At 47.5% G+C, this 15,764-nt stretch overlaps 8 protein-coding genes and 1 long non-coding RNA gene across 15 annotated transcripts in view; 5 read left to right on the forward strand and 4 right to left on the reverse strand.

Annotated features, from left to right (window-relative positions):
* Positions 1-31: 31 nt before the first annotated feature.
* On the forward strand, positions 32-1,979 carry LOC136189160 (transcription factor YY2-like). Of its 2 annotated transcripts, none has more exons than XM_065977027.1 (5): positions 32-915; positions 1,039-1,162; positions 1,226-1,283; positions 1,339-1,497; positions 1,565-1,979. In XM_065977027.1, the coding sequence occupies exons 1-5, from the start codon at positions 225-227 to the stop codon at positions 1,841-1,843; spliced, it is 1,311 nt and encodes a 436-aa protein (XP_065833099.1). In that variant the 5' UTR covers positions 32-224; the 3' UTR covers positions 1,844-1,979. The 2 variants fall into 2 exon arrangements, with proteins under 2 accessions (XP_065833099.1, XP_065833100.1); XM_065977028.1 differs by having other exon boundaries at positions 34-843.
* On the reverse strand, positions 1,301-2,757 carry LOC136189165 (uridine diphosphate glucose pyrophosphatase NUDT14-like). Its single transcript, XM_065977034.1, has 4 exons — positions 2,663-2,757; positions 2,566-2,609; positions 2,445-2,509; positions 1,301-2,387 (listed from the first exon to the last, which is right to left on the reverse strand). Exons 1-4 carry the CDS (start codon positions 2,741-2,743, stop codon positions 1,927-1,929), a joined length of 651 nt encoding a protein of 216 aa, XP_065833106.1. The 5' UTR covers positions 2,744-2,757; the 3' UTR covers positions 1,301-1,926.
* Positions 2,758-2,785: 28 nt separating this feature from the next.
* On the forward strand, positions 2,786-4,342 carry LOC136189170 (mitochondrial import inner membrane translocase subunit TIM50-like). Its single transcript, XM_065977042.1, has 9 exons — positions 2,786-3,051; positions 3,107-3,135; positions 3,192-3,204; positions 3,266-3,324; positions 3,373-3,489; positions 3,538-3,642; positions 3,694-3,795; positions 3,850-4,006; positions 4,058-4,342. The coding sequence occupies exons 1-9, from the start codon at positions 2,790-2,792 to the stop codon at positions 4,258-4,260; spliced, it is 1,047 nt and encodes a 348-aa protein (XP_065833114.1). The 5' UTR covers positions 2,786-2,789; the 3' UTR covers positions 4,261-4,342.
* LOC136189169 (uncharacterized) lies at positions 4,245-6,418 on the reverse strand. Its single transcript, XM_065977041.1, has 7 exons — positions 5,977-6,418; positions 5,237-5,748; positions 5,127-5,186; positions 4,954-5,070; positions 4,783-4,899; positions 4,663-4,725; positions 4,245-4,609 (listed from the first exon to the last, which is right to left on the reverse strand). The coding sequence occupies exons 1-7, from the start codon at positions 6,413-6,415 to the stop codon at positions 4,397-4,399; spliced, it is 1,521 nt and encodes a 506-aa protein (XP_065833113.1). The 5' UTR covers positions 6,416-6,418; the 3' UTR covers positions 4,245-4,396.
* Positions 6,419-6,443: 25 nt separating this feature from the next.
* On the reverse strand, positions 6,444-11,252 carry LOC136189168 (ADP-ribose glycohydrolase MACROD1-like). Of its 4 annotated transcripts, XM_065977039.1 has the most exons (14): positions 8,676-8,743; positions 8,574-8,626; positions 8,410-8,523; positions 8,208-8,354; positions 8,054-8,149; positions 7,978-7,998; positions 7,808-7,920; positions 7,643-7,753; positions 7,316-7,589; positions 7,118-7,264; positions 6,964-7,068; positions 6,817-6,912; positions 6,685-6,762; positions 6,444-6,629 (listed from the first exon to the last, which is right to left on the reverse strand). In XM_065977039.1, exons 2-14 carry the CDS (start codon positions 8,617-8,619, stop codon positions 6,502-6,504), a joined length of 1,476 nt encoding a protein of 491 aa, XP_065833111.1. In that variant the 5' UTR covers positions 8,620-8,626; positions 8,676-8,743; the 3' UTR covers positions 6,444-6,501. The 4 variants fall into 4 exon arrangements, with proteins under 4 accessions (XP_065833111.1, XP_065833109.1, XP_065833110.1 ...); XM_065977037.1 differs by having other exon boundaries at positions 7,118-7,589; XM_065977038.1 differs by lacking the exons at positions 8,574-8,626; positions 8,676-8,743 and adding an exon at positions 11,205-11,252 and having other exon boundaries at positions 7,118-7,589.
* LOC136189167 (sodium-dependent glucose transporter 1A-like) lies at positions 8,663-10,700 on the forward strand. Its single transcript, XM_065977036.1, has 5 exons — positions 8,663-8,992; positions 9,043-9,157; positions 9,219-9,299; positions 9,354-9,443; positions 9,520-10,700. Exons 1-5 carry the CDS (start codon positions 8,678-8,680, stop codon positions 10,635-10,637), a joined length of 1,719 nt encoding a protein of 572 aa, XP_065833108.1. The 5' UTR covers positions 8,663-8,677; the 3' UTR covers positions 10,638-10,700.
* A 131-nt stretch (positions 11,253-11,383) lies between the features above and the next one.
* Positions 11,384-13,522, forward strand: LOC136188663 (sodium-dependent glucose transporter 1A-like). Its single transcript, XM_065976415.1, has 5 exons — positions 11,384-11,606; positions 11,657-11,771; positions 11,830-11,910; positions 11,966-12,055; positions 12,159-13,522. Exons 1-5 carry the CDS (start codon positions 11,385-11,387, stop codon positions 13,274-13,276), a joined length of 1,626 nt encoding a protein of 541 aa, XP_065832487.1. The 5' UTR covers position 11,384; the 3' UTR covers positions 13,277-13,522.
* A 353-nt stretch (positions 13,523-13,875) lies between these two features.
* Positions 13,876-15,553, reverse strand: LOC136189689 (prolyl 4-hydroxylase subunit alpha-1-like). The gene is made up of 2 exons (XM_065977718.1): positions 15,138-15,553; positions 13,876-15,013 (listed from the first exon to the last, which is right to left on the reverse strand). Exons 1-2 carry the CDS (start codon positions 15,527-15,529, stop codon positions 14,047-14,049), a joined length of 1,359 nt encoding a protein of 452 aa, XP_065833790.1. The 5' UTR covers positions 15,530-15,553; the 3' UTR covers positions 13,876-14,046.
* Positions 14,549-15,764, forward strand: part of LOC136189690 (uncharacterized) — a 1,435-nt gene continuing 219 nt past the window's right edge. For 2 of the 3 annotated variants that reach the window (XR_010670425.1, XR_010670426.1), the window contains exons 1-3: positions 14,549-15,005; positions 15,200-15,414; positions 15,478-15,764. The exon at positions 15,478-15,764 is cut by the window's right edge. This is a non-coding gene — a long non-coding RNA (uncharacterized lncRNA). Of the gene's footprint in view, positions 15,006-15,085; positions 15,140-15,199; positions 15,415-15,477 lie in introns of those variants that run through there. The other variant, XR_010670427.1, reaches the window with a different exon arrangement.

Consider the following 15,764-nt stretch of genomic DNA (forward strand, 5'->3'; position numbering starts at 1 on the left):
GGGATATCGAAAGAATTTTCTATGTCTACTTGAGCTATCGCTTCGCAACGGTAACGTATTGCATTTGAGCACAAATACTGATTCGGATCACATCAGAAGAAAAACTTGCGAACACAAGCCACGCGTTCGGCATTAGAGTGCGTCATCATCACGTGTCGTTGAACGACCAATCAGACGCAGTCTTGCGCTGCATCTCCAACTCGCCGCCGCCATCTTGTTTGTCGATGGCAGACATCTTTTCCAAGATGGCCGACTTGCAGAATACGGGAAGCGGCATCGACGTCGTTGTGGACGTCGGTCTCGACGACGAAAGCGACGAGAACGCCCGATCGTCCACCAACGAACCGTCGGTCTCCCTAAACGATTCGACCGTCCCACTCCTCTACCAGAACCCCGCCACTCTCGAGAGCGACAGCACCGCTCCGCCAACGTCTCAGCCACCGCCTCTTCAAACCGTCTCCTTCGTATCGACCACCGACATCCTATCGACTCCCGACGCCGAGCGCGAGGAAGTCGTTTCCCAACTTGCGGGAGGGGGCCCCGGTCCCGCGGGGAGCGCTGAAGCGAGCGCCGTCGATCTCGAAAGCACGATTCAGTTGCCGCCGCCGACCGAAACGCGCAAACGTCATCCGCACGAGGACGAAATCGATTTGTCGCTCTGGCGAAAGCCGCCGAAAGCGCCGCGAAAAGATCGACGCGGTCGAAAGTCGGCGGCGTCCGGTGCCGCCGCAGGAAGTTCGGCGGCGACCGGAGGGAGTGGGCGTGGTCAAGCCGGTTCGTCGACCAGTACGTCGGCGAGAACGCAGGGACCGAGCGCTTACGCGTATCAAGATAAGAATGCACGTAAGTGGCAGCGAAAGAAGGTCGAGATCAAGACACTCGGAGGCGAATTTACTGCCACCGTGTGGGCTTCGGGTACGCCTTCATTCCCTTTGATCTCTTTTGCATGATGGGGCGTCGTTTCGAGTGGGGTCTATTTTGGGAGACGTACTTCTTTCGAACTGTGGTCGCCATGTGAGGTTTTTTGATCTGTTATAGATGAGCAGAAACAGTTTCCTGACGAAGCCGACTATTCAGACTACCTTCTTGGCAAGAAGTTGCCGCCTGAAGGATTGCCCGGCATCGATTTGAGTGATCCTAAACAATTGGCCGAATTTGCCAGGTTTGAAGCAATCAAAAATTGAAAAGGACGCTCTTCTACTATAATTGTTTCTGTGTATATCAGAGTAAGGCCAAGGCGAGGAGGTGATGACATGCCTAGAACAATACCCTGTCCACATAAGGTATGTAAGCGTAATAAAGAAAATGTGGTCGAAAGGAACAATGGACTTCATCTAGGGTTGCAACAAGATGTTTCGCGACAACTCGGCGATGCGAAAGCACTTGCACACGCACGGACCTCGAGTGCACGTGTGCGCCGAATGTGGCAAAGCGTTCGTGGAGAGTTCGAAGCTGAAGCGTCATCAGCTGGTTCACACCGGCGAAAAACCGTTCGTGGTACGAAATGAAAACTCGCGTGCCGTCGATCGAAATGCATCCGACGCGCCCTCTGTCTCTCTTATAGTGCACGTTCGAAGGATGCGGAAAGCGTTTCTCCCTCGATTTCAACCTGAGAACGCACGTGAGGATACACACGGGCGATCGGCCGTACGTGTGTCCTTTCGACGGCTGCAACAAACGCTTCGCCCAATCGACGAATCTCAAATCGCACATACTGACCCACGCCAAGGGAAAGCGCGTCTCGTCGAAAGCCGGCGGCGGCGGGGGCGGAGCCGGCGGCGACTTGGCCGCATCGCCATCCGGCGACGAGATCATGAATCCTCCGACTACTCTCGATCTGTAAGAATGAAATCGCTACGTTCTCTCTGTGTTTTCTTCTCCTGGCAATAGCAGACTCGTTTGAGTTCAGGTTTTGAGTTCATTTCCTTATGATTTCACGTTGTTTCGTTTATCAAAAAACCACATGAATGCAAACATAAGCCGAACCGTTGTCGGTTTCGTCGAATCGAACATGAATGCTCTGGCCTCGTCGAGAGGCACTTCGACGACATCAATCATTTCTCCCTCTTCCACGAGCCCCCCTCCATCCGTCTTTTTCATTGCGTCATCGACTTCGGCATAGAACAGATGACTTTGATTTCCTGATGTGCCCACGTTGCCGTGATGAGCGGAGATGAGCGAAATGTTGGCCAGAGGAACGTCGTAGCCACATTCCTCCAGCACCTCCGCTTTGGCTATTTCGGCGGGGGCGTGGTCACGATCGACGATGCCGGCGCATAGTTCGTAGGAGATGCCGGCTGAGCCGGACAAGTCGAACTGAACTTCGTCGATAGACTGCAAGCTGCCGCATTCGACAGATTTTTGCATGCATTTGCGGAGGTAAAGAGCTATGTGTGAGAAGTTGATTCTACGCGTCATATAAGGGGTGGTAAGTGGGTGTGTACCCGGTCTGAATTGTTTGACCAAGATGAAGGCTTTTCGACTAGTGTTATAGATTAGGACTGCGACACTAGAAGAAAACGGGTACTTTGTCTTGCTATAGAGCTCTTCCTGCGATCTATGTACCTGTCGTGCGATTGAATGAGATCCCAAAACTTCTTTACGCCGTTCTACGAAGAGACGTGTGCAAGTGAGGCCCCCTTTTAGAGCTCTCACTCTTTACTTGGACATAGTGGAGTCGGTAAGGCCGTATGTAGCGAGATTCGGAGCACGGCTCTATGCGAACGTCTCTAACGTCGTCCATCAGTTTTGAGTGGGCGCGGTCTAAGCAAATTGACATCAATTGCCTCATGGCCGCATTTCGTTTTTCGGCTTGGCGGCCTTTTGCGAGCCTCTCGCGACTCTGTTTCCTTACCAGTTCACGCTCGACCTCATCGAGATCGACATTTAGTACCCATCTTACGTCGAGGCTCCTCTCGAGGCCTCTGCAGCGAATTCCCGTTCGCTTATACTTCATGAAACCAAAGAAGAAAAAAGGCCTTGGTCTGAAAGGAATGGCTATTGGATCTCTTGCTCTATCGACTATGGCCGGCTTCTCGATCATAATACTTGGTGATTTTTTCGAGAAGAATTTTCTGTTCGAACTGAATTCTCTATCTTTTTGCAGGCAGACCAAGGACTGACGAAGATCTCCAGGTATGTTTACACAGTCCAAGAAAATGTTCCATTGCTAATTCTGACGTCACATTTAGGCATACGCTTCAGGTCTCTTTAGTTCTATACAGTACGAGTGTACATCACATAGAAGCATACCTACTTTCTATAGAATCGTTTCTCAAAGCGTATCTAAAGAGATCTTGGGCCGTTCTTCTGTCTTATTACAATGTGGGTTTTTCTTGAAGATTTCATGGCATAGTTGTATGAAGATTTTAGGATTTTGCCATGCCTTCGAGTTCTCTTCTCCTACCCGATCCTCTTCCTCCTCCCTATCAGCCGCCGTATACGTTAGTATTAGAACTGAACGATTTATTGATTCATTCAACATATGAAGTATACTATTTCACGTATGTCTTCTTGTTTTTATTAAATGATTTCTAGTTGACTGCTGGTTGGAGACACAAGAGGCGTCCTGGTTTGACAATGTTCCTAAAGCAACTTGCACCCTTTTTTGAAATAATTATCTTTACCAAAGAAGTTGCCTTTGTAAGAGAAGGAGAAATTGAAGTTTTGTGCAAAAATCGATTTGTTTTATAGAGCGCTCAGCCAATTGTTGTTGCTCTTGATCCAAAAAACGAAGCAATATTCTACTCCCTATTTAGAGACTCAACGACATATGTCAAGGGGACTCACGTGAAGGTTCACGTCACTTATACGTCATTTCCTACGCGCGTGCATTGGATTTTTTTATAGGACTTGACTAATCTCAATAGAGACCTTTCGAGAGTTATTGCTGTGGATGTCGAGGCGGCGACGTGTGAAAGAAACGAGAACAATTGTCTTATATTAAAAAAGTGGGAAGGTGATGGCGAGGATAGGCAACTGAAAGATTTAGCCGCCTTTTTACAATGTGAGAATATTATGAGCATTTGTCTATGATGACGGTGATAAAAACTTTTAGCTATTGCAGTTAGTGGTGTTGGCGACGTTCGGCCCATTTTGGAGCACTACAGGAAAGAGGAGAATCCCTTGGAGTACTTTCGAGAGAGACAAGCCATTCTGGCAAAGAAAGTCGAAGAAGAGCAGAAGAAACAGGAAGAGAAGAAGCAAGTAAGCGCAACGAATTGGCTGTTTAAGGGCTTCCAAAGCAGGAAAAAAACGTAACAGTCAATTCGACGCAACAGCTACAAAGAAAGAGCAGTCTGGATAGAAAAACCAACAATCTAAAAAATAGAATTCTCAAAGAAAGGTTATGTTCACAAATGACGGCAATCGTTCTCTTTCGCGCGTGACGTCATTGCTAGGGCGGCTTGGACTTCGGTACTTCGTACTGTAACGCACTCGACAGCCGGGTACCCAGTCGAACCGACGCGGACGGCTGTTGACTCGCACTTGCCGTCGACGACGGGGGCGTGTAACCGTGGCAAACGAGCAAGCTGAGTCGATCGACGACCTCTTGAAAAGCTCGACGCGCTTCGTCGTGCGTTGCGTGGAGCAGACTCGCGTTGTTCACCTAAAGGCGAATAGCGGTACTGGTTGCATCGATGACGACGACGATGATCGTACCTGAAGAAGTCTCTGGCCCACGTGGAGTTGTCCGTTTTCCGCCGCTGCGCCTCCAGGAACTATCTGAACATAGACGTTGCGTTTCTTTCATCTCTGCGTCTTCGTGCGTGGATTGCCTACTTGGGATATGAAGATTCCTTCGTCGTTTGGATCCATTGGATTTCCTGCGTATCCGTTGACGCCGCCGCGGATGCTCAGGCCGAATCCCTGACCTGGATTGGCCACAAGGTTGACTTCCTGCGTTTCAAAAGCAGACGTCGTGTCTCATCATCATTGTCACTATCTTCCTACTTTCAAGCCGCGTGGCGGCGTTTCGTGTCGAACAGTCAACGTCAGCGTTTCATTGACCTGGCTGAGATAGTGAACGGCTTCCTGATGAGTAGCCGATTGAATATCATTGCCATTCACCTGAAAGAGAAGAAACCCCAGGTTTGGCTCTCTCTCCCTGCGACGCGTTTTCATACAGCCAAAAGGCGATCGCCGACACGCAAACTCGACTCCCAAGCGACGCCACCGGGAACAATCTAACATCTTGAACGTTAATAATACTTTCCCTCCGATCGGCAACACTCGCCTTTAGTATGAAGATACCCGGCTTGGTACCCCATCGAAAGACGTGACTCGGCCGATCGACGCCACCCATAATGCGCAAACCGAGCGCTCGGCCGTCCTTTTTCAGGAAAATCTCATCGATGGCTTGAGTCGGTCGTCGAGCATTCCACGTGTAGCTGCTGACCTTGGACAGACGACGACCTCCCGTTTCGCCCATCAGCTCGAGAGCTTCAATGAGACTATCAAGACAGTCTTCGTCCTCGTTGATCAGGTTCTCCTCTTCGGAGATTCTCATCAAATAGTCGTAGTCGAGCATGGTGAATCGAACGTGCTGCAGAACGGTCCACAGATGCTCGCCTCGCGACGCCGGATCGTGATGAAACCAGACCATGACCGGATCGTAGACTTCACGTTCGTTGGTCACCGACAGCTCGTCGCTTGTCAGAATCTCCACAATGTCATCACAATCGAGAACGAGGAAATCTTCACTGCGACTCGCCTCAACGAAGTGGTTCTCGATTGTGGAAAAGGCGGCTAGAAAAGACGGTCACCTACTGTACTTCTTACAGTAAATGCTACTGTTAGACACTCTTCAGCTGAGGGCGTCTAGTAAGAGGTAAGTAGGCTATCTACCCGTATACAAGTAGAACCTATGTTCAGGTTTGGCTAACGTGTGTATCTATGTTTACTCCACGTAACTAGGTATTGAAAAGAAGCAAAGCGCGCTAGACAGCTGAGAGGAAAAGTTTTCTTCACCCTGACCTTGAATGAGATCGCGGCATCCGTGCGATCGTGCGAACGACCACATGCGAATGCAATTATCCGGTCCGAGTCGCGACTTGAGAAAACGAAAGCAGGCGTCTTTGACGCCGTCGAATTGAAGCAAGTCGGCGGCGTGGAAAAGCGAATGGACGTTCGATTCGGTGATGCGAACGCGCGACGTGTAGGCAAACTTGAGCAACTCGTCGAAGGCGTCCGCCTCGACGTCTTCGAATCGAATGGGCATTGCGTATTGGCGATCGTGATCGAGAAAGATTTTCGCGAAATAGGCGCTGCACGAGACGAGAACGATCTTGTGCGCCTCGAAACGACGCGATTCGACGGCGAACGAAACGTCGCACAGTCGGCCCGCGCGTCGCAGTTTGTCCATTTGGGTAAAGCTTCGTTTTGGATGGTCCGCATCGTGATAGTCGTCATCCATTATGCAGCGACGCGCGTTAGTAAAACCCTGAAAACCCTGAAAACAATATAACGCAATAGGTTTCCCTATCAATAGGTTTGCAAAAATCAGGTTTCGGTATTTTCTTCTGAATTGGTCTCCATCTTTTCGTTTTCCTTGGATTGACTGCCGTCATCAGCATCACTTTGACGAGAAGAGCCTTCTTCTTTTTCTTTTTCCACCACATTTGAAGTTTCTGCAATACAATTTCACTGTCAGTTTATCGTAATCAACTTGAATAATTGTATCACCATTAGAAGATTGAATTTCTTTTTCAGGAACACTGCTATCAGAAACCGGTATCGCTTCTTTTACCACACTTAAAGTTTCTGCAATACAGCTGGAGGATTAGCTCATTATACCGGTAGTCAAAACAGTATTACCAGCAACAGCAGATATTTCTCCTTCAGGACGTTGTTCATCACTTTTCAGAGCACCATCAGAAAACGACGTCACTTCTTTTGCCATATTTGGAGTTTCTGCAATGCAGATAGTCAGCTCATCATACTCAAAACTGAATAATATCACACCGGCAGTAGCAGATTCGTCAGGCTGAATGTCTCCTTCAGGACGATTTTCACTTTCCGGAGCACTGTCAGAAAATGACGTTGCTTCTTTTGCCATATTTGAAGTTTCTGCAATGCAACTAGAGGATAAGCTCATTCTATTCAAAACTAATATCACCAGCAGTGGAGTCTTCAAGCTGGATCTCTTCTTTAGGACGTTTTTCACTTTCAGGAGCACTTTCACCAATCTGTCCACTTTCTTCATTGCAGCTATCAAATTCTTTCTCATCAGTCTTCTTTTTCTTAGAAATGGACTCATCCAATTCTACACCAGGTCTTGCATGAGGCCAGTAATACAGAAAATGCTTTCTTTTACTGCTTGTTTTGTCACAAGTTCTCGTTGCAACTGGAGCAGAAACAGGAGCAGAAACCGACCTTATCAGTGGGGGTACGTCTGGGTCACGGCGTCCTTTCTTCTTGACATTTACGTCTGTGTCACCGCCAATTTTGTGACTATCTGTGGCGTCTGTTGCACTTTCCTCCTCATATTGCACGCTTGACTCTGCCGCGTCTGGAAAATAACAAGGCAGCAATGCCTCATAAACCTTCACATCAGCAGAAAGAAAGGTGCAAAAAATAATCCTGTCAATCTAAAAAGGGGACAAAAAAGTGACCAAAAGCAGAAACGCAAGAAACGCATGACCTTCTCCGCATTTTCCGGAACGTCCAACCATTTTCGAACGGTGTCGATAGCAACGGAGGCCGCATCTTTGTTGGGATAACCATATATTCCAGTCGCAATGCAACAAAACGCCTAAAGCAGGTTCTATTATTCCTTAATTAATTATTAATCAAACAAGTAAGTCACCAGTGAACGAATTTTGTGTTCCAAAGCGAGTTCCAAACATGTACTATAACAACTCCGTAGCAGCTTCTCGTTCTTCGGCGTCTTCCCAATAGGTCCAACAGCATGCAAAACATCTACGAATGAATCCAAAAGACATGCAGATGGCAGAAGCATACAAAATCAAAGCTCACATTTAGCCGGCAAGCGATGACCTAAATTTACATGTGTTATATCATCCAAACTTTGTCATTTAGAATCCAAGATTACCAGATGTCAATTTCGCCTTTCCCGTGTTGCATCCGTCTAATGTATGACATTCGTCCAGCAGCGAATCGCCGGCTGCACGATGTATGCATCCATCAACTGCAAAGCATACGTTCAAATTAACGAAAAAAAATTATGCGTCATAAAACGGAGCCACCTCCTCCGCCTCCGAGTAGGGACGAGTTGGCTGCATTCACGATTGCGTCGATCTCCAGACACGTGATATCTCCTTTCCAGAGGGTCACCTTTTCGTTGAGCGTTTCCTTTGCTTCGTACAACGATTTCTGTCGCGCAACGAGACTTTCTATGGGACGAGAAGATGGGTCGGTCGTTTTCTCCGCTGAGAAAACGTTTTGTACTCAATGTTTTGTATTTCTGCCAGGTCTTTAGGTTGTCGAGCGTCACGTAGTTCTCCCCACAGCTGTACTGCTTTCGTTTATCTTCGAGAGACAACTTCGCCCAATACTTGGCAGCTAAACAGCGCGTTTTGCTTCTCAAAAAGTACTCTGGAGTGGCAAGCTACTTTTTCGCTTGGGATCAGAGGAAAAGAATCGTCGTATGGAGTACATGTCTGATCTAGACTTTACGATCACGTGAGAAAGACTGACACTTTTATGGCACGTGCCTATGCGCAGTAGCGAAGGCGAGCAAGAATTTGAATTAGGAAGAATCTTCTCCAAAACGAAAATTTGCACCCGTATATACGGGAGGGTGCTCCAAATGGCTTCAGACGGAGAAGAGCCGTCCGCAATAGCTCTAAGCGACGAGAGAAACGTCGACGAAATAAATAAAGCGCTTCTAGATGAACCGGAAAGCTCAGACGACGAGTCGAACGAATTGCCGAGCGCACAAGTCGTCAAAATCCATCCCCAGCAATGGATACACTCGCTTTTCCGAATGCGAGCAATAACCGTGTCGCTATTTGCTGGATTCTTCTCACTGGTAAGAGAATCCTCGATCCAGAACTGATAACCACTGCAATCTTCGTGCAGGGAATTACTCTAGCCGTTTTGGGGCCCACCTTGTTAGACTTAGCCTGCAATACGAGCAGCAATCTGAAGCAGCTCTCTTACGTCTTTACGGCACGGTCCGTTGGATATCTAACGGGTGAGGAGGGACTTAGAGAAGAGAGAGCTATATTCGTCAATTGGCATTCGTACCACATTAGGTAGCATTGTAGGAGGATTTCTTTTCGATCGTTTCGAGGGTCATTTTCTTGTATCGATTTCTCAAACCTTTTCAGCAATTGGTCAGTCATTGGGCTATCGTCAAGGGCTTTGGAGATGAATTGCTGTGCCTTTAGGAACGTTCCTCGTACCACTTGGTAAACAGGTTGGAGTTCTCGCCTTGTGCGTCGTCTTTGAAGGAATTGCTATGGGATTTTTAGACACGGGTAAATAATATACATGTATATATATATATATATAAGGAATTATATTTGGATGGAGAGAGAATTTCTTTTTGTTTAGGTGGCAATGTTATGCTTCTCCAACTATGGAGATCCAAATCAGCTCCCTACTTGCAAGCCCTTCACTTTGCTTTTGGACTGGGAGCCTTCATCTCACCACTCATGGCGGAACCGTTTCTCATCAACACAGCCAACTCCTCGGACTCGTTCCATAATCATCGTCACTTTGAAGCGTGTCCGAACAGCGGAAACAGTAGCAACAACAGCCGGGGCAATGTATCGGAATTATGCGGTTCTAATTACAAGCCTACGTTTGCCGCCTCCTACTACATCGCCGCCTCGTTTCTTCTCGTCACCGCCGTCGGATTCGTTTACTACGCCTTCAGACTCAACGTTTGTCGCGGAGGATCGTCTCGACGTCTGACGAGCGTCGTCGATGCGAAACGTCTCAATCGTCCCGTCTCGGAAAGCGATCCGGACGACGGCGGCGAAACGAGCGAGGAGAGCGAAAAGTGGAAATCGGACACGCGTAACTATGCCAACGCGAGCCGATCCTACGTATATCAAATCCTCGCTCTTCTCTTCTTCTTCAATTTCGCCTATATTGGAATCGAAGTCACGTACGGCGGTTTTGTTGCCTCGTACGCCGTCTGCCATTTGGGCATGTCCAAGAGCACCGCCGCTCTTCTGACCAGCGTTTATTGGGGTACGTTTGCCGTTGGACGCGGGCTCGGCGTTCTTTTCGCCTCGCTCAAAGTCTCGCCCGCCACCATGGTTGTCATGGATTTTTTCGGTTGTCTAGCGGCCGTTGCGATTTTAGTCGCTTTTCCGTCCAGCACGGTCGCTCTTTGGTGCGGCACGGCTTTGCTGGGTCTCGCTCTAGCTTCGATATTTCCGACTACCATCTCATGGGCCGAGCTCTATATTGAAATATCGGGAAAGCGGGCTTCCGTGTTCGTTGTGGGCGCTTCGTTCGGGGAAATGGTCATTCCTCTGGTGACGGGTAATGTGTTCGCTGTCTATGGACCGATCTATTTTCTCTACTCCATTTTGGCCTCGTCATTGGTCGCCTCTCTGTTATTTGTGGCGCTTTGGTTTCGAGCCGTGCCGTCGAGGATAGCTCGGTTTCGAAGGCGATCGTTTTCTCCCACAACGATTGAAATGCAGCATAGAATGTGATATCTTGATTGTTTATTTTGTCTTGGGGTTTTATTTTATTGCGCCTCTTTTTTTTTATTTACTTGAACATGGCCAGGTGTTTTATTGGGTTGGCACAGCGGAAAAAAATTGTAAGGTAAGTAAGTAGTCAGCGATGTTCCCAAAATGTCCTTCACGATTGATTTTTTTACTAAATGCCCATTATTTGTTTTTATCGATAAGTTGTTGAACTTCGAACTTTACGAAGGTACGGCTTCCTTTATGGTTATTTTAGAGCGTGTGAATTTTAAGTTTGGAAGTTCATGTCTTTCCTTCTTTAGCGCTTTTGTTGAAAACACCATGCACAGCACCTTCTGCATGAACACACTTCTAAGTTTAAACTCTTCTAAGTTTAGAGCTCTACTGACACGCGATATCAAAGAGGGAGGCAAAGAACCTGTCCAATTCAAAAGAAAGCCAGTGGCAAGCAGATACATGTAAGCTAAAAAAGAAGTGTACCAACTTGTATATGCTACTGTAGAAAAAACCCCGAGTTTTTATAATAATCGGTTGCCTTGAGAGATCAGCCGGGAAAGGGCCTAGCTACTTTTTTTCGCTTGGGATCAGAGGAAAAGAATCGTCGTATGGAGTACATGTCTGATACGATCACGTGAGAAAGACTGACACTTTTTGGCACGTGGCCTATGCGTCCTTTCGAGCGAGAATTTGAATTATCGTCTCCAAAGCGAAAATTCACAAATCTACACCATATACGGGAGGTTGCTCCAAATGGCTTCAGACGGAGAAGAGCCGTCCGCAATAGCTCTAAGCGACGAGAGAAACGTCGACGAAATAAATGAAGCGCTTCTGGATGAACCGGAAAGCTCGGACGACGAGTCGAACGAATTGCCGAGCGCACAAGTCGTCAAAATCCATCCCCAGCAATGGATACACTCGCTTTTCCGAATGCGAGCAATAACCGTATCGCTATTTGCTGGATTCTTCTCACTGGTAAGAGAATCCTCGATCCAGAACTGATAACCACTGCAATCTCCGTGCAGGGAATTACTCTAGCCGTTTTGGGGCCCACCTTGTTAGACTTAGCCTGCAATACGAGCAGCACTCTGAAGCAGCTCTCTTACGTATTTACTGCACGGTCCGTTGGATATCTAACAGGTGAGGAGGGAGGGACTTGGATCACGAGAATCGCCTATTGGCATTCGTACCATATTAGGTAGTATTTTAGGAGGCGTTCTTTTCGATCGTTTCGAGGGTCATTTTCTTGTATCGATATCTCAAACTTTTTCAACGATTGGTCAGTAATCGGGCTTTCAAGGGCTTTTGGGGAGACAAGTATCTGGGCCTTTTAGGAACGTTTCTCATACCACTTGGTAAACAGGTTGGAGTTCTCGCCTTGTGCGTCGTCTTTGAAGGAATTGCTATGGGATTTTTAGACACAGGCAAACAAATAAATAAATAAATAAATACAATAAATAAATAAAATAAATAAATAAATAAATAAGGAATTATATTGAATGAAGAGACAATTTCTTTTTTGTTCAGGTGGCAATGTTATGCTTCTCCAACTATGGAGATCCAAATCAGCTCCCTACTTGCAAGCCCTTCACTTTGCCTTTGGACTCGGAGCCTTCATCTCGCCGCTCATGGCCGAGCCGTTTCTCATCAACACAGCCAACTCCTCGGACTCGTTCCATAATCATCGTCACTTCGAAGCGTGTCCGAACAGCGGAAACGGTAGCAGCGACAGCCGGGGCAATGTATCGGAACTGTGCGGTTCTAATTACAAGCCTACGTTTGCCGCCTCCTACTACATCGCCGCCTCGTTTCTTCTCGTCACCGCCGTCGGATTCGTTTACTACGCCTTCAGACTCAACGTTTGTCGCGGAGGATCGTCTCGACGTCCAACGAGCGTCGTCGATGCGAAACGTCTCAATCGTCCCGTTTCAGAAAGCAATCCGGACGACGGCGGCGAAACGAGCGAGGAGAGCGAAAAGTGGAAATCGGGCACGCGTAACTATGCCAACGCGAGCCGATCCTACGTATATCAAATCCTCGCTCTTCTCTTCTTCTTCTATTTCGCCTATGTTGGAATCGAAGTCACGTACGGCGGTTTTGTTGCCTCGTACGCCGTCTGCCATTTGGGCATGTCCAAGAGCACCGCCGCTCTTCTGACCAGCGTTTATTGGGGTACGTTTGCCGTTGGACGCGGGCTTGGCGTTCTTTTCGCCTCGCTCAAAGTCTCGCCCGCCGCCATGGTTGTCATGGATTTTTTCGGTTGTCTAGCGGCCGTTGCGATTTTAGTCGCTTTTCCGTCTAGCACCGTTGCTCTTTGGTGCGGCACGGCTTTGCTGGGTCTCGCTATAGCTTCGATATTTCCGGCTACTATCTCATGGGCCGAGCTCTATATTGAAATATCGGGAAAGCGGGCTTCCGTGTTCGTTGTGGGCGCTTCGTTTGGAGAAATGGTCATTCCTCTGGTGACGGGTAATGTGTTCGCTGTCTATGGACCGATCTATTTTCTCTACTCCATTTTGGCCTCGTCATTGGTCGCCTCTCTGTTATTTGTGGCGCTTTGGTTTCGAGCCGTGCCGTCGAGGATAGCTCGGTTTCGAAGGCGATCGTTTTCTCCCACGACGATTGAAATGCAGCGTAGAGCGTGATAGCTTGATTGTTTTTGTCTTGGGGTTTTATTTATTGTGCCACTTTATTAGTTGATGTTTTACTGGATGAAGAATTTGGGTTGGTACAGCGGAAAAAAATTGTAAAGTAAGTAGTCAGCGATGTTCCCAAAATGTCCTTCACGATATATTATTTTCAACGTTTCTTTTTAATTAACTGCTCATTTTAGTAAATTGTTTTCTGTTTTATCGATAAGTCGTTTCTGTTGAACTTTAAACTTACGAAGGTACGGCTTCATATTTTATCAAAACAAGTGCGCGTGAGAGTGGGAATTTTGATTTGGAAAGTTCATGTCTTTTCTTCTTTATGCTCAACCGAACGCAATGTCGTTCACGTGGGATCACGTTTTTTCTTTGTATGATTTTCATCATACGTCAGCCCAACCACGACGCGCTTTCCTTCAGCGACATTATCATGGCTGCGTTTACAGAGATGTTGGTTAGGTGATGAGCTGCAGCCGGTGAGAAAGAACACTTTGCCTAATTAATAACTTTACCTAATGACGTCATCGTCAAATTGAAGTTATTTGACAAGTGAGCTCAGCTCAGCAGCTGGACACCATACACAACACCTTCTGAAAACGCTTCTAAGTTTATACTGACACGCGAGGTCAAAGAAGGAGTCAAAGATCCTGTCCAATTTCCGTTCCTTGATACAAAAGAAAGCCAGTGGCAACAGATACATGTAAGTTAAAAAAGAAGAACCAACTTGGAAAGCTTATACATGCTACTGTAGAAAAAAACTTGAGAGATCACCCGGGAAAGGGCCAAATCTCGTACCAACGACAGCTCGACTCTCCGCCTCCCAGAATGTAATCACAGGAGACGGTTGCTTGATAAGGTCGTCGTTCCTTGATTTTAGGTGCGACTACGCGTTCATTCAAAAACGGAGCATCCGGATAGCTGTACCACTTTTGCAGAATTGTTTTTCGGCCTCGATGTACGACGCTCGATCGGTGCATCATGTCGATATTGCACTCATTTCCTCTGAAATTGTAAAATACGACGGCCATGCCTTTTTGGGGCTTCACTCCAATTTTGAGTCGAGAAAAGACGGTGTCGCCGCCGTCGAGACCGTCGTCATTGAGATAGGTAAGAAATGTGGCCGTCTTGTCATTGTCGGTCACATGGTGCCGATAGAAACAATCGGTGTGGTCGTTGTAGGACACGCCTTTGGCGTAGGAGAGTAGCTGCGTGTCGCGCGCGTGCCGATGACCGAGCCCGGTAGCGCGCTCTATACGCATTTCGATCCGGTCGACGAGTTCGTTCTCGTGGCGGCACACGGACGTGCTGTGACTCCAATTCAAGTGTGCGCTGACGTAGTCGGATAGCGCCGGACGAAGGCAGCACGTCCCGTCGATCAAGTGACTCGCAATCGTCGACTTTTCGACGAAACGATCGTTCTGGAGGCAGACGAGCGGCGGCGACGTCGATCGATTGCGCACGATGTCGTCGTGCAGTCGAATCAGCTCGTCGCACTCGTCGTCGCTCAGGAAATTGTCGATGACGAAGAGATTGGGTCGGATTGTCTTGATTGTCATCGGTCGTTCGTTCACCACGAAATTCTCCTCTTTCGCTCGCCTATCGACTACCTTGAAGAAGTTATCCGTAAAGTTCTTCGTCGTTGTGCCTTGGGGACCTTCGGGATACTGTTTCCGGTAAATGGCTTTGATTTCGCCAGCTGCTTCTTTGTCAAAAGGATCGTATTCAAGTAAGTGCCTAACGACAAATTCCATCGTTAACATACTACTCAGTTCTATTAATTAATTTAATTTAATTAATAATTTGCAGCAACTTTAATTATTAATTAATTAATTTCAATTGAAGGTCATCATTACCGTACCTGTAAAGAAACTTGGCCTCTTTAAGTTTATGCTCTTTGACGAATTTTCTCGCTTTCTTTAGGGTCGCCTCCCTGTCGATTGGCTCCACAGATGCTCTGGACATTGGACTAATGCCCTCCTTCAGTGCCGACTCAATGAGCTCCTCAATCCATTCGGGCGTCAGCTTTCGATGATGCTGTTTGCGCTTCTCCTCCTGGTCTGTTTGAAGCGTATTCAAACGTTCTTCAGAGTCGTTGCTGTTTGGGTCACGCCAGTACCATTGAAGCAGCAGTACGAGTAAGAGACCGACTGTTGCAGCGATTGCAAGGGCGACAGTTGCATTGCTTTTGTTCTGTTTAGTCCTCGCCGAAGGCAGACGCGAGAGACGCGAAGTCTTCCGTGCTTTGGGCATCAGAAGCACATCCACGCCCAACGTCTAGCGTGCTAGTAAACGGGGGAGGCTTCCTCTTCAACGTCGATGCTCTTGCCACTATACAACAGCAAGCAAGCGGGTTTGCATAAAAACTTTATGAAATCTGTCGACTTGAAAGGTTGAAAGGTTTCGGATGTTTATCCGACTGAGGCTAGCGGCGTGAAGTAAGCTTATAAGAAAGTCTTTCTACTCACTTTTTCTTCGAGAAACCACA

Source organism: Oscarella lobularis, chromosome 7 (genome assembly GCF_947507565.1).
Source record: "Oscarella lobularis chromosome 7, ooOscLobu1.1, whole genome shotgun sequence".
Taxonomy (NCBI): domain Eukaryota; kingdom Metazoa; phylum Porifera; class Homoscleromorpha; order Homosclerophorida; family Oscarellidae; genus Oscarella; species Oscarella lobularis.